The 15,192-nt window shown below is 43.1% G+C and overlaps 1 protein-coding gene across 1 annotated transcript; it reads left to right on the top strand.

The window, feature by feature from the left end:
- Nucleotides 1–6,571: 6,571 nt before the first annotated feature.
- Nucleotides 6,572–14,976, top strand: tmc2a (transmembrane channel-like 2a). Its single transcript, XM_035772388.2, has 20 exons — nt 6,572–6,699; nt 6,872–6,910; nt 7,082–7,523; nt 7,813–7,965; nt 8,215–8,305; nt 8,406–8,487; nt 8,662–8,768; nt 8,866–8,964; nt 9,198–9,340; nt 9,571–9,718; nt 9,909–10,097; nt 10,347–10,526; nt 10,851–11,009; nt 11,119–11,247; nt 11,377–11,444; nt 11,680–11,919; nt 12,127–12,252; nt 12,522–12,600; nt 13,158–13,284; nt 14,095–14,976. The coding sequence occupies exons 1-20, from the start codon at nt 6,660–6,662 to the stop codon at nt 14,328–14,330; spliced, it is 2,877 nt and encodes a 958-aa protein (XP_035628281.2). The 5' UTR covers nt 6,572–6,659; the 3' UTR covers nt 14,331–14,976.
- The last annotated feature ends 216 nt before the right edge of the window (nt 14,977–15,192 follow it).

Here is a 15,192-nt window from a genome sequence, read left to right as displayed (position 1 = left end):
ACGATAGATTTTGCTTGTGTTTTAATGTTCCGATCTACAGCAATAGCATACACAATGTCCGCTCAATCAAATAAGGACAAAGTGTAAATATAAGCAACCGTTATCCCTCCATTGAAATAGATACGTCCTTGTCTGCATATTTTTTGCAGAACAGATTTTCTAGAACGCTTTTCAGCCCTCTGTATTAAATTACGTTCTCCGTGTTACAATTCTGCCTCTTCAATGTTATCTGACAGAATGCACATCAAAAACTTATCCCAGTACTGACTTGCATTGTTCACGAGTCTCTCGTCTAGAGTCCAAGTCAAGTCTCAAGTCAATTGATCACGAGTCCAAGTCAAGTCGTAAGTCATTTTCTTTGCAATTGAAGTGCGACTCGAGTCTGAATCTCATGTGCATGCAGTTGCAAACCGTAGTCTGGCTTTTTTATGGTGGTTTTGGAGCAGTGGCTTCTTCCTTGCTGAGTGGCCTTTCAGGTTATGTCGATATACTATTTTACTATGATCAGCAGATTTGCAGACGACACAACAGTGGTAGGCCTGATTTCCATCAACGACGAGACAGCCTACAGGCAGAGAGGTGAGGGCCCAGGCAGAATGGTGCCAGCAAAATAAGCTCAACAAAACAAAGGAGATGATCATGGACTTCAGGAGACAGCAGAGGGAGCATGCCCGAATCCACATTGACAAGAATGTAGTGAAGAAGGTGAAAAGCTTCTAGTTCCTCGGGGTCCACAGCACTGACAATCTAAAATGGTCCACCCACAGAGAGAGTATACTGAAGAAATTTGGCTTGGCCCCTAAGACCTTCACAAACCTTTACAGGTACACCACTGAGAGCATCCTGTTGGGCTGTATCACCGCCTGGTACGGCAACTGCACCGTCCGCAACCGCAGGACTCTCCAGAGGGTGGTGCACTCTGCCCAACGCATCACTAGGGGCACACTGCCTACCCTCCAGGCCATCTACAGCACCCGATGTCACAGGAAGGCCAAAAAGATGAGATCATCAAGGACCTTAGCCACCGGAGCAACGGCCTGTTCTCCTCGCTATCATCCAAGAAGGCAAGGTCAGTACAGGTGCAACAAAGCTAGACAGAGAGACTGAAAACAGCTTTTATTTCAATGCCATCCGACTGTTAAATAGCCATCCACTCAGTACCCTGCCCTGAATTTCGTCACTGTCACTAGCCAGCTACCACCTGGTTACTGCACCCTGCACCTTAGAGGCTGCTGCTCCAGCCCACCTGGCCGTGCTGCTGCTCCAGTTTCAACTGTTCTGCCTGCGGCTATGTAACCTTGACCTGTTCACCGGATGTGCTACCTGTCCCAGACCTGCTGTTTTCAACTCTCTAGAGACAGCAGGAGCGGTAGAGATACTCTCAATGATCGGCTATGAAAAGCCAACAGACATTTGCACCCTTGACAACTACTGTGATAATTATTATTTGACCATGCTGGTCATTTATGAACATTTGAACATCTTGGCCATGTTCTGTTATAATCTCCACCCGACACAGCCAGAAGAGGACTGGCCACCCCTCATAGCCTGGTTCCTCTCTAGGTTTCTTCCTAGGTTTAGGCCTTTCTAGGGAGTTCTTCCTAGCCACCGTGCTTCTACACCTGCATTGTTTGCTGTTTGGGGTTTTAGGCTGGGTTTCTGTACAGCACTATATCAGCTGATGTAAGAAGAGCTATATAAATACATTTGATTTGATTTAGGAAAACTCCAAGTGGGCTGTCATATGCCTATTACTGAGGAGTGGCTTCTGTCTGGCCACTCTATCATAAAGGCCTGAGTGGTGTAGTGCTGCAGAGATGATTCTCCCATCTCCACCGAGGAACTCTAGGATTCTTGGTCACCTTTCGGATCAAGGCTCTTCTACCATGATTGCTCAGTTTGGCTGGACAGCCAGCTCTAGGAAGAGTCTTGGTGGTTCCAAACTTCTTCCATGTAAGAATGATGAAGGCCAGTGTGTTCTTGGGGACCTTCAGTGCTGCATCCATTTTTTGGAACTCTTCCCTAGATCTGTGCCTCGACACAATCCTGTCTCAGAGGTCTACAGACAACTCCTTGGACCTTGTGGCTTGGTTTTTGATCTGACATGCACTGTCAACTTTGGGACCTTATATAGACAGGTGTGTGCCTTTCCAAATCATGTCCAATTGAATTCACCACAGCTGGACTCCATCAAGTCGTAGAAACATCTCAAGGATGGAAAATGGAAACAGAATGCATCTGAGCTCAATTCTCTTAGGAAAGGGTCTGAATACTCATGTAAATAAGGTATTATATTTATATTTTATTTGGGGTGTTGTATGTATTTTTTTTTATTTTCTTTTTATTTCACCTTTATTTAGCCAGGTAGGCTAGTTGAGAACAAGTTTTGCAACTGCGACCTGGCCAAGATAAAGCGTAGCAATTCGACACATACAACAACACAGAGTTACACATGGAATAAACAAAACATACAGTCAATAATACAGTAGAACAAAAGAAAACAAAAAGTCTATATACAGTGAGTGCAAATGATGTAAGTTAAGTAAATAAATAGGCCATGGTGGCGAAGTAATTACAATATAGCAATTAAACACTGGAATGGTAGATCGGCAGAAGATGACTGTGCAGGTAGAGATACTGGGGTGCAAAGGAGCAAAATGAATAAATAAATACCAGTATGGGGATGAGGTAGGTAGATAGATGGGCTGTTTACAGATAGGCTATGTACAGGTGCAGTGATCTGTAAACTGCTCTGACAGCTGGTGCTTAAAGCTAGAGAGGGAGATGTGAGTCTCCAGCTTCAGAGAATTTTGCAATTTGTTCCAGTCATGGGCAGCAGAGAACTGGAAGGAAAGACGACCAAAGGAGGAATTGGCTTTGGGGGTGACCAGTGAGATATACCTGCTGGAGCGCGTGCTACGAGTGGGTGCTGTTATGGTGACCAGTGAGCTGAGATAAGGCGGGGCTTTACCGAGCAGAGACTTGTAGATAACCTGTAGCCAGTCGGTTTGGCGATGAGTATGAAGCGAGGGCCAACCAACGAGAGCGTACAGGTTGCAATGGTGGGTAGTGTATGGGTCTTTGGTGACTAAACAGATGGCACTGTGATAGACTGCATCCAGTATGTTGAGTAGAGTGTTGGAGGCTATTTTATAGATCACCGAAGTCGAGGATCGGTAGGCTGGTCAGTTTTACGAGGGTATGTTTGGCAGCATGAGAGAAGGATGCTTTGTTGCGATATAGGAAGCCGGTTCTAGATTTAGGTGTCCACGTATTCTGTTGTGTAGATTGCTGAGGGTTTCTTTTCTTTATCCATTGTTGAATAAGGCAGTAACTTAACCAAATGTGGGAAAAATCAAGGGGTCTGAGTACTTTCTGAAGGCACTGTATGTTAATGCGACCTATTTTTACAATTTTCAGGTTGCTTGATTGTTTTTAATTGTTTTACTGGGAGGCTTATCGGAGGTATACATGACAGTGATGTTTACATTTGATCTGATAGTCCAGGGTGAACTGTTCACAGTGGGGTTCCTGCTAGGGAAAACCGTCTCAGTGCTAACAGTGTAACTCAGGTTCGTAGGCGCATGATTACTGCTGACAATAACTGTCGGATTGACAGAGTCATTCAGAGGAACATACATTAAGTTACTTCCATTTGACTGACAACACCCCTGTGTGTCTCTGCTTATGGGTAAATATAGAGACTGGCAACCTGATTTGCAGCTGCGTGGCCTTCTCTCACATGAAATACTCACCCCCAGCTTCCACCAGTACAGTATGTTATGATGCACACTGTTGGGCAGGCAGGCATAATCAGCCTAAAACAAGCTGCATGTGTTCAGCTACAGAACAACACAGGGGTCACAGTCACAGCAGGCAACCTGTGGATTACTTTAAAAGGCCCCCAAACACCGTGTGGGAGAGAGAAATCTCTGGGCAATGAGTTGGACCTTTTGTGATTGCCAGTTCTCTGGCAGACAGTGGTGGAAAAAGTACCCAATTTTCATACTTAGGTTAAAGTCAAGATACCTTAATGGAAAATGTCACCCAGTAAAATACTACTTGAGTAAAAGTCTAAAAGTATTTGCTTTAAAAATAGTGAAGTATCAAAAGTAAATGTAATTGCTAAAATTCCTTATATAAAGCAAACCAGACAGCATCATTTAAAAAAATAATAATAATAATTTACGGATAGCCAGAGGCACGCTCCAACACTAAGATATCATTTACAAATGAAGCATGTGCTTAGTGAGTTCGCCAGATCAGAGGCAGTAGGGATGACCAGGGATGTTCTCTTGATAAGTGTGTGAATTAGACAATTTTCCTGTCCTGCTATGCATTCAAAATGTAACGAGTACATTTGGGTGTCAGGGAAAATGTATGAAGTAAAAAGTAAATTTTCTTTTAGAATGTAGTGAAGTAAAAGTAGTCAAACATATAAATAGTAATATAAAGTACAGATACCCCCAAAAACTACTTCAGTAGTACTTTCAAGTATGTGTACTTAAGTATTTTACACCACTGCTGACAGAGCATAAACATATGTACCTACATTACAAGTCACATAATAGGTTTATTTGTCCATTGGCTAGTCTACCTGCTAGTATACCTGCTTATCTGCATAGTTCCTATGTAAGTTGTATGGGTTGATCAGTAATATAAATCAATTGTACACTATTACAATATATAATTAAGTGGTGAGAAACACTGTCAAGTGACACAGTTATGATAAGGCTAGGAATAACAAACCGCACAGAGAGGTACTTTTTATTTTACAAAAATTGAATTTCCTCACACTTTATTTTCTAAGATTGCTCAACCATCGGATTCTCGAACAAAACACCTCTTTGTCCACAAAACTAATCTTTTTTAAACCAGAAGTAAAATCTCGTGTCATTTGGTCAACTGGGTGCTCACGGGAGATTATCACAAACCCAATGATAATATCCTTCTTGTCCAGTAGGGGACAGGCTGGAGACTGCTCTGACTGATCATTTGCTTTCGTCACCACCTTATCAGATCTATGTTCCTTGCTGATTTGTGCACAAGTCCAGGTGACATGTAGCTGTATTCCCCTGCAGGCATGCAAACCGTGTATTTGTTTTGTCTTTTCAAGATCTTGTGATATCCTGAGTGGCTTTACATGGTTGTAGTGTTTTTTTCAGCACAGACTAAACATTCCTCCTATCCTGTATGACATTTTTACATATATACTTTTTTCACAGTTTTTGTGATTGTAGTTGATCCTGAAACCCCTTTTAAATTATTTTTTATTTTGTTCCATTAGTCACCTGCCCATTGATTACAATGCATTATGAAAATGTGTCCAAAATGTGTCCAAACCAACTCCTATTCGGTCAGAATGCCAATCTGAATGTTTCTGCACAATATTTTTTATTTTTTTAAAGGTTCCACTGTCCCATAAATCCATATTTCAATACTATTTTTGTTGTTGTTGTTACTGATGTTGTAAACAGGATAATTCAAACATAACTCAGCAACAAAAACAAAAAAAATATTTTCTCTGTAACAAAACAAAAAACGGGTAAACTTCCCCTTAAAGTGATATTACTGCATCCTCCAGACTAGAAGCATTAACATTAAATACTCATGCACAATTCATGGCAGAAATGCATTAAATATTGATTTAAAATCATCTGAGTCATTTTGAGGTGCGGAAGTTTTCAGACTAGAATGAGGACTAAAGTTGGCATGAAAGCTGTTGATGATGGGGGTTTCCTTTGATCATTGAAGGTGGAATCATTTCTGGAATGATATTGGTTGGAAAAATGAAATTGTAATATTATCATTGCACTTTAAAAAAAAATTACTGGTGATAGATGCAATGTTTTATGCATGTGTGCGTGCGTGTGTGTTTTCTACTTGACAGGGTGGAGGAGCGTGTGATGGTGTAGTTTTGGCTGTGGAAGATGAGCTCCTCTTCATTATTTAATGGGGGCCAGGCTCAGAGGTGTGCACTCTGTATCTTTGTGTGTGTACTGTATGTGTTACTACACATACCGCTGTACATTGTACATTCTCACTCCGTCATTGTGGGCAATAGCTTTCCAATATTCTGTAGGCATTGTATCAATAGCAAATGTAATATGTAAGATGTGTCTAATGTGTTTGAGGTTTGCCTAATGGGTCTTGAAAAGGAAACCTAAACCTTCATTAAATCTTTAAGGCTGTTCGTCTTGGTCTGTGTGTGGTCATGGTGTCTGATGTCCAGACGAGTGAGAGTGTCTCTAACTGTTTAAATGTCCTTGTCCTTCTGCTGCTATATGGACCGTAGAGAAGGTCTTAACCTTCTGTCTGACACAGGTGCTGTCCACTGAAATGGTTCCTCAGGTTCTCTAGGTTTTATTTAAGAACACTAACACCAGATCATGCTGGAACATTTTTGTCGTTGTTGCTGTGATTAAGTTACACACTCCTTGATGTCTGCCGCTATGATATCATGTTTTTGTTTCAGGAAAACAATATAACACCTATGGAGGCAGGTCACATGCTGTAGTTGTCATAGTGATGGGGAGTTAGTTACTAGAGCGAGGTACAGGTCCCGGTCGAGCTCTGGCTCTGTGTACCTGGGGAGGGGTTGGTGCATTCAGTCCAGTTAAAGTCCCAGTACTTTCAGAGAATATCTCACACCAACCACCATGCCTAGGAAGAGTGATGTGGCGGCGAAGATTGAGGATGGTGAGTTGAGATTCAGCATCTCAGTTGTTCATGTTTTTATGCTCTGGCTTTGATGTGATATAAAGACTTTATATGAGATGCAAATGCAAAATGCCTTTATAGATTCATGCTGGGCCATTTTAGAGATGTTTGAACGAGTGGTGGACATTTATTTGTTTGCGTTGTCATTTAGTTGGAATCGAGATCGATGGGGACGTGAGTGACAGTGAGGGTAAGCGGAGATGAGTTCTCACCTGACCCGTATAAAGCAGAGCTTATAGTGGTGTCTTTCTGTGAAGGAGAGGACAGCTACTGACACCGGCTGTTAGAATTGACCTGATATTTAAAAAGCAGTGTGTGTGTGTGTGTGTGTGTGTGTGTGTGTGTGTGTGTGTGTATACAGATGACACCAGTCGAAGGAGAGGGAACAGAAGACCGGCAGCTGGCAGAGGAGGAGCCCGCGGCAGGGGCAAAAAGCCAGCTGATGAGGATGATGAGGACGAGGAGGAAGAGGAGGCCCCCAGAAACCGCAGAGGAGCCAACAAGAAGAAGGCTGCTAAGTCACGTGACACCGACGACGAAAGTGAGGATGACACCCCCAAGAGAAGACAAGGAAGAGCAGCAAATAAAGGAGCAGCAAACAAAAAGAAAGGAGGAAAGGCCCAGGACAATGACGAGGACAGCGAGGAGGAGAAGGGGAACAAGAGAAACAAGAAGGGAGCCACGGGAAAGAAGGGGAAAGAAGAGGAGACCAAAGATAAGAAAGGAGACGCCAAAGGGAAGGGCAAAGGAAAGGAGAAGGAAGACGAGAAGGACAAGAAGAAGAAGAAGAAGAAAGAGAGCAGGTATCTTGAGTGGAAATCAGGGCCCAAGATTCTAAACGTAGTACTAAACAGGGCAGGAATCAAAATAATGGGTCAAATATCTTATTTAACTGTATTATACAATATTTGCTACCCTTTCACCAAGAGAAGTAGAGGGACATCCTTTCTAACCCTTCCAACTCTCTCTCTCTCTCTGTCTCTCTCCATCACTGATCTCTCTTTCTCTTCGATCGCTCTCTCCTAACAATCTGTCTTCCGCTCTCTCTGCTCCACTCGGTCTCCCTTCTTCTATCTTCTATCTAACTCCCAGCTCAGACACAGACTCTAACACAGACTCAGAGGAAGAGTCCATGTCAGAGGGAGAGATGGAACGACTGAAGGAGGAGGTGGAGGAGAAGAAGAAGGTCATAGCTATTATGAGGAACAAGCCCTGGCGAATGAAGAGGAGGCTGGTACATCTGAAGTAATGAACGAGTTGACTGATTGCACTCGCATAGGCTCCTGGAAAAATGACATATGCTGTCAGGATGAAGTTGAGATACACTTTCAGATAATAATTATCTCTATTCATTGATCATAGCTGTGGGTTTTTTTTTACCCCATTTTAAAGTATGTTCTACACCTCCTGTCAGAATTATTTCCCTATTTTGTTACTTTTATCAATTTATTTGATCTTGACTGTTCTGTTGCTAACCTTATGATTTGTTCTCAGAGAATGTCAAGAATTTGTGGATAAATTTGAAGGGGCTCTGGGAAAAGGAAAAGGCAGGAAGTTTTATGCTTATAAAGTCATGATGACGAAGGTATGGAACCATGAGCACAATATACGATTTTCTGCCGCTTAGCTTTTTGTGGTTGTCAAAATATGAGGCTATAATAATGATTGTCTTTCTTTTTCGCCAGAAATGGATCAAATTCCAAAGAGATTTTGAAAATTTCAAAACGACTTGCATACCATGGGAACGAAAGATAAAAGAGGTTGAAAGTGAGTTGATACTGATACTCCACACTTTAGAAACACCAACATACTGAAAATATTCCTGAACACAGGTCACAACACAAGATAAAGTAATATACTGAGCTGATTGACAAAGGCCAGTTGAATGACAGTTGAACGCTACAACTTAGTGAAGAAACACTATCACTTCTCTCCCCTCAGGTCACTTTGGGTCCTCAGTTGCTTCCTACTTCATCTTCCTGCGCTGGATGTATGGCATGAACATGGTCCTCTTTGGCTTAACCTTCGGACTGGTTGTGATCCCAGAGGTAAAACCGCCTCACAAAGAGTCTTAACACATAGATACAACTCTAATGTATACTCTAGCAGTCTATCAATCATTATTGAAATGTTTTATGGCTCCAGGTTCTGATGGGACTTCCGTATGGATCCATTCCCAGAAAGACAGTGCCCAGAGCTGAGCAGCCCACTGCTCAAGACTACTCTGTCCTCATGGACTTCAACGTGGGTTAAAACATGCAGTCGAGATAGGCTACCCTCTATTTACTCTGCATGAAAGCCTCTCGAATATTACCATATCAAAGAGTTCAGGCTCATATGATGTGATGATATTTCATATTGTACTATTTAAATGATCAGCATGGGTCTGGAGACACCCGTGAAGATCAGAAGACACAGTTTATCGGTACACTATAAGAGCGCAGTTCATCACCTGCGATCACTTCTTTCTCTCTCAGGGGTATTGCAAATACTCAGTCCTCTTCTATGGTTACTACAACAACCAGAGGACCATTGGGCTGCTGAAGTTCCGCCTCCCGCTGTCTTACCTCATGGTAGGAGTGGGGACTTTTGGCTACAGCCTGATGGTGGTGATACGAACGTGAGTCACCACCCAATCCCCCACTTATAAAATATGATCCCATGTCACACATATGTCAAACACAGCTTAACACATCAAGATAGACCCCAGGAAGAGTAGCTGCTGCTTCTGCAAAAGCTCATGGGGATCAAATTAAACACATATACACAAATCATTTTGTTTGTTCATGGTGTTTGATCTGAAAATGGATGACGGCCTTTCCCCACTGTCATTCATATACGTTTTGATAGAATGGCTAAGAATGCTGACGTGGGGGGAGGGGACGGAGATGACGGGGAGTTCACCTTTGCCTGGAAGATGTTCACCAGCTGGGATTACCTCATCGGCAACGCCGAGACGGCTGACAACAAGTACGCCTCCATCACCACCAGCTTCAAGGTAACCATGGAGACCTGTGTACTATTTTCGCAACTTCATCACAATGTCTGATCTTTTGAATGATGTTCTTCTGAGTATTCTTTACTGTATTCAAATCCAATATAATTACATAGATTATTTCCCACTAACTACACAGCACCACATGTTAGTGGCCCATAAGCTAACTGTCTTTCTGTCTGTCTGAGTGCAGGAGTCCATCGTGGATGAGCAGGAGAACCAAAAAGATGAGAACATCCACCTGAGGAGGTTCCTCCGTGTGCTGGCCAACTTCATGATCATCTGCTGCCTGGGAGGAAGTGGCTACCTCATCTTCTTTGTGGTGAAGAGGTCCCAGGAATTTGCCAACAGGGACGACCTGAGCTGGTACGAGAAAAACGAGGTAATGCTTGGAGAATGGTGTTGATGCCATGTACATCCTTTGAAACCAATGGAATCCGTTTCTATTTGGAATAAATTATAGTGATATTACGTCATAATAGTGTAGCGTTTTTAAAAATCTCATTCATTAATGACTAAACAAACTTCCCTCTCTATTTCATCACCGAAATATGTTTGATCATATAGTGTTGTGTAAAGTGGTGGTGTAGTGGAGAGATGGTATGATTCCTCCCATTGTCCCACTGTGTAGTTGGAGCTCATCATGTCCCTGTTGGGCCTGGTGTGTCCTCCCCTGTTTGAGACCATCGCTGAGCTGGAGGAGTACCACCCCCGGATCGCCCTCAAATGGCAGCTGGGGCGCATCTTTGCCCTTTTTTTGGGAAACCTCTACACTTTCCTGTTTGCCCTGTTTGATGAGGTCAACAACAAGGTACTGTAAGGCTGCCTCACACTTCTTTAGGCCACTACCAGACGTTAGCTCTTTCTTGTTCATCTTAAATCTACACTGAGAGCGGGATTACAGGATCCTTTTCGGGATAATAAGAAAGCGTCAACGAGAAGGATAAGGTTCAATACTGGGACGGTTGAGTTCCGTATTCTGTAAACAACCCAGTGCATCCTGTAGTGAGGGATTTGGTTTCATACTCTTAGGACTGATGTTCCTCAGAGAGGTGCATTGTCATTGAGATGAATGGGTAGTGCATTGTAATGGATGACCTGTGATTCGATGGCTTCCTTCCTTCCTTCCACTCAGCTTGAGGAGGAGGTGTCCATTAGGAATGCGTCCATCTGGGCCCAGAAGGAATACTACGCTAACTTCACCCTCTACAACAATGACACGGACACCACCCCGCCCCCCATGGACCCTTCTGACGTCATCAGGGGGCCATGCTGGGAGACTGCCGTCGGCATAGTACTGACACCTTACTGATATCCTCATCTCTGGTGTGATATGGTAATTGTTTCTGTTGTATGCAATGTACCTTTGTGAAGCCCTGTCTGTGATGTTCATCATGCGACAGGAGTTTGTGAAGCTGACCGTGTCAGACATCCAGGTGACCTACTTGACCATCCTGATTGGTGACTTTGCGCGGGCTGTCATTGTCAGGTTCCTCAACTACTGCTGGTGCTGGGACCTCGAAGCCACATATGTACGTGCTCCACTGGTCATTGTTACAAATGTCTTATCTTGTCTATTGGCGGGGATGAGGTCTACGTTTTTGTTGCCAGGCAGAAGTTTGAACCACTGTTTGTGATATGGATTGTCTCTCCCTCTGTAGCCATCGTATGGAGAGTTTGACATCAGTGGCAACGTTCTTGGTCTGGTCTTCAACCAAGGAATGATCTGGTAAGAGATATTTCTATTCTGGTTGTAGAACTATAGAACTCATGTCGTATATTCCCTTCGCTGACCCTGTGTGTGTGTGTGTGTGTGTGTGTGTGTGTGTGTGTGTGTGTGTGTGTGTGTGTGTGTGTGTGTGTGTGTGTGTGTGCGTGTCTATCTCTCTCTCTCTCTCTCTCTCTCTCTCTCTCTCTCTCTCTCTCTCTCTCTCTCTCTCTCTCTCTCTCTCTCTCTCTCTCAGGATGGGTGCATTCTATGCTCCAGGGCTGGTAGGGATAAACGTCCTGCGTCTCCTCTCCTCCATGTACTACCAGTGCTGGGCCGTAATGGCCACTAACGTGCCCCATGAGAGGGTCTTCAAAGCCTCCAAATCCAACAACTTCTACATGGGCCTCCTCCTTCTCATCCTCTTTCTCAGTCTACTGCCTGTGGTCTACACCATCATGACTTTGCCACCCTCCTTTGACTGTGGGCCATTCAGGTAACACACACATACACACAGGCATGTTTACTGTTCTGTAGGACATACACATTCACAGAGGAGAATCCCTGCAAATGCACTCACATCTCACATACGCATAAACACAGACAAACAATATACAATATGTAAGGACACATACCTGTCGCTACATACTCACAACAACAAAAAATCACAAATACAGACTCACACAATCTGTGATCTCCACAGTGGGAAGGCCAAGATGTTTGATGTCATCATGGAGACGATAGACCTGGACCTGCCTGCCTTTCTGGGAACACTGATGGGCTACGCAGCCAACCCTGGCCTCATTATACCAGCTGTGCTACTGATGGTGTGAGTTCACACGTTCTCACACACACACACACACACACACACACACACACACACACACACACACACACACACACACACACACACACACACACACACACACACACACACACACACACACACACACACACACACACACACACACACACACACACACACACACACACACACACACACACACACACACACACACACACACACACATATATATATATATATTAGGATACTGCATATCTACATTTGTAAACAGATGGATATGTACTTCCCCACAGACTGGCTATCTACTATTTGAACTCGGTATCTGAGGCGTACCAACATGCCAATGCGGAGCTGAAGAAGAAGATGCAGATGGTGAGTCTGAGGGTTTTTCAAATTAATTCAGTCGCACGTAAAAAATGTTATGTGGTTAATATACACACTACCAGTCACCTACTCATGGATGGACACCTACTCATTCAAGGGTCTTTCTTTTTTAAAACTATTTTCTACATTGTAGAATAATAGTGAAGACATCAAAACTATACAATAACACATATGGAATCATGTAGTCCCCAAAAAAGTGTTAAACAAATTAAAATATATTTTATTGCCACCCTTTGCCTTGATGATAGCTTTGCACACTCTTGGCATTCTCTCAACCAGCTTCACCTGGAATGCTTTTCCAACCGTTTCATAGTTTTTATGTCTTTACTATTATTCTACAAAAAAATACTAAGTAAAAAAACAAAGCCTTGAATGAGTAGGTGTTCTAAAACCTTTGACCGGTATTTAAATAATACTCATTTGCTCGTTATCATCGATCTATCTACATGTATATATCTATCTTTCATCTACCACTCACACAAACACACACACACACACATACACACACACACATACATACACACACACTCTCTGTCTCTCTTTAGGCAAGAGATGAGGAGAAGAACAGGAGGAACAACACTGAAAGCACAGACCAGGTCATGAAGGACCTGGAGGACCTGCTCCCCAACCGCTCTCTCTTGCCCCCAGCTCCCCCACCAGAGACAGGTGCAGGTGAGCATCATACCTTCACTTCAAATGTGTATGAAACCTTAGCTCCGATAGTGCAAAACGCAGGTGATCTTGTTTGACCTAATGTTAAATATGGCTGAAATCAATGATATCATGAGCCAGTCTGGTCTCATAGACTAGACGTAACATGGTAAACATAACTCCGGGGACACTCAAATGAATATGATATGTTCTGTTTGGTATGGTTACATAAAACAGAAAGTTACTTAAGGCAAAAACAAAAATAGGGTGGTTGGTTGGGGTGGATGGGTATGTTTATAATGCAAACATCTAGCAACCCAAAGGTTCCGGGTTCGAATCTCATCACGGATGGAAATGTAGCATTTTAGCTAATTAGCAACTTTGCAACTACTTACAACTGTTGTCTACTTTGCAACTACTTAGCCTGTTAGCTAGCCATTTCCCTAACCTTAACCCTTTAACTTAACTCCTACCCTTAACCCTTACCTTAACCTCTAAACCATAGCTAACTCTAGCCACCTAGCCAACGTTAGCGTTAACCACCTAGCCACCTAGATAATGTTAGCCACCACAAATTGGAATTTGTATCATATCATAAGTTTAGCAAATTCGTAACATATTGTACAATGTGCAAGTTGGAATTCGTAACATATCATAGGAAATTGATGATGGACATCCACAAATGAATACATACCATACAGAACATAACATATCATACTAATTGGAGAGTCCTGAATTTACTATGTTATGTCCAGGTTGCATGAGCAAAAATATGGTTGTACTTGTTTAGACTTTGAGGCCATGCACTCCCTCTATGTATTCCCTGACCAGACAATAAAGCAGACCAAGGTGGAAAGTCTACAAAGGTGAGGCCAGGAACTGCAGGCAAGGATGTGAACCTGCAGAAAGACGTGTCCCTGTCATCACCAAATCCCAACGCTCGAGGCGCAGTGACCCGCCCACCGGGTCCCCGGGGGCCTGGACCTCTGCCTGGAAATGGTCAGCAGGGGCCAGGAGGGGGACCAGGGCGAGGACGGGGGAGAGGACAGCCACCTCCAAGACACTAGCACCCAGATGAAAAATAAAAGTCAAGATTTTTTTGTAAATCTAACAATTGTTTAACTAAAGAATTTGCAAATGTATTGAATTGTACAGGTGTTGGATTTGAGCTACTATTGCTTAAGAACAAATTCACATTTTGGATTAGGTTGGGGACTGTACACTGAGTGTACAAAACATGAAGGACACTTGCTCTTTCCATGACATAGACTGACCAGGTGAATCCAGGTGAAAGCTGTGATCCTTCATTGATGTCACTTGTTAAATCCACTTCAATCAGTGTAGATGAAGGGGGGGAGACGGGTTGAAGAAGGATTTTTAAGACTTGACATGGATTGTGTGTGTGTGCCATTCAGATATTGAATGGGTAAGACACAAGATTTAAGTGCCTTTGAATGGGGTATGGTAGTAGGTGCCAGGTGCACTGGCTTGATTCAAGAACGGGTTTTTTCACTCTCAACAGTTTCCTGTGTGTATCAAGACTGGTCCACCACCCAAAGGACATCCAGCCAACTTGACACAACTGTGGGTAGCATTGGAGACAACAAGCATTGAAGACAACGTGGGCCGGCATCCATGTGTGGGGGGGCAACTCGATATTAGGAAGGAGTTCTTAATGTTTTGTACACTCAGTGTATAAAGCGATATACAATTATTCAACTGCTATTGTGTCTTTATTGAGTTTGCCTTGTGTTTGAAATGGTTTGGAATAACAGATTTGGAATGGTTGTGTTTGGAAAGGTTTGGGAAAACACATTTCAACCATTTATTCACATACTGCACATGCCTACTATCTTTGTATTTCACTGAATGAATCTGACTTTGACCTAACATTTTGTTAACACAACACGTCTTCATGGTATGTTGTGA

The sequence above is a fragment of the Oncorhynchus keta genome, chromosome 6 (genome assembly GCF_023373465.1).
Source record: "Oncorhynchus keta strain PuntledgeMale-10-30-2019 chromosome 6, Oket_V2, whole genome shotgun sequence".
Classification (NCBI taxonomy): domain Eukaryota; kingdom Metazoa; phylum Chordata; class Actinopteri; order Salmoniformes; family Salmonidae; genus Oncorhynchus; species Oncorhynchus keta.
Note: the sequence above shows the minus strand (reverse complement) of the source record. Positions and strands in the feature narration are given on the sequence as shown.

Excerpts from the sequence above, each read along its gene's own strand:
- tmc2a (XM_035772388.2), top strand. The coding sequence starts at position 6,660 with ATGCCTAGGAAGAGTGATGTGGCGGCGAAGATTGAGGATG. Across the intron at positions 6,700-6,871 it reads GGCGGCGAAGATTGAGGATG|TTGGAATCGAGATCGATGGG; the intron begins GTGAGTTGAGAT and ends GTTGTCATTTAG. Across the intron at positions 11,920-12,126 it reads TTTGACTGTGGGCCATTCAG|TGGGAAGGCCAAGATGTTTG; the intron begins GTAACACACACA and ends TGATCTCCACAG.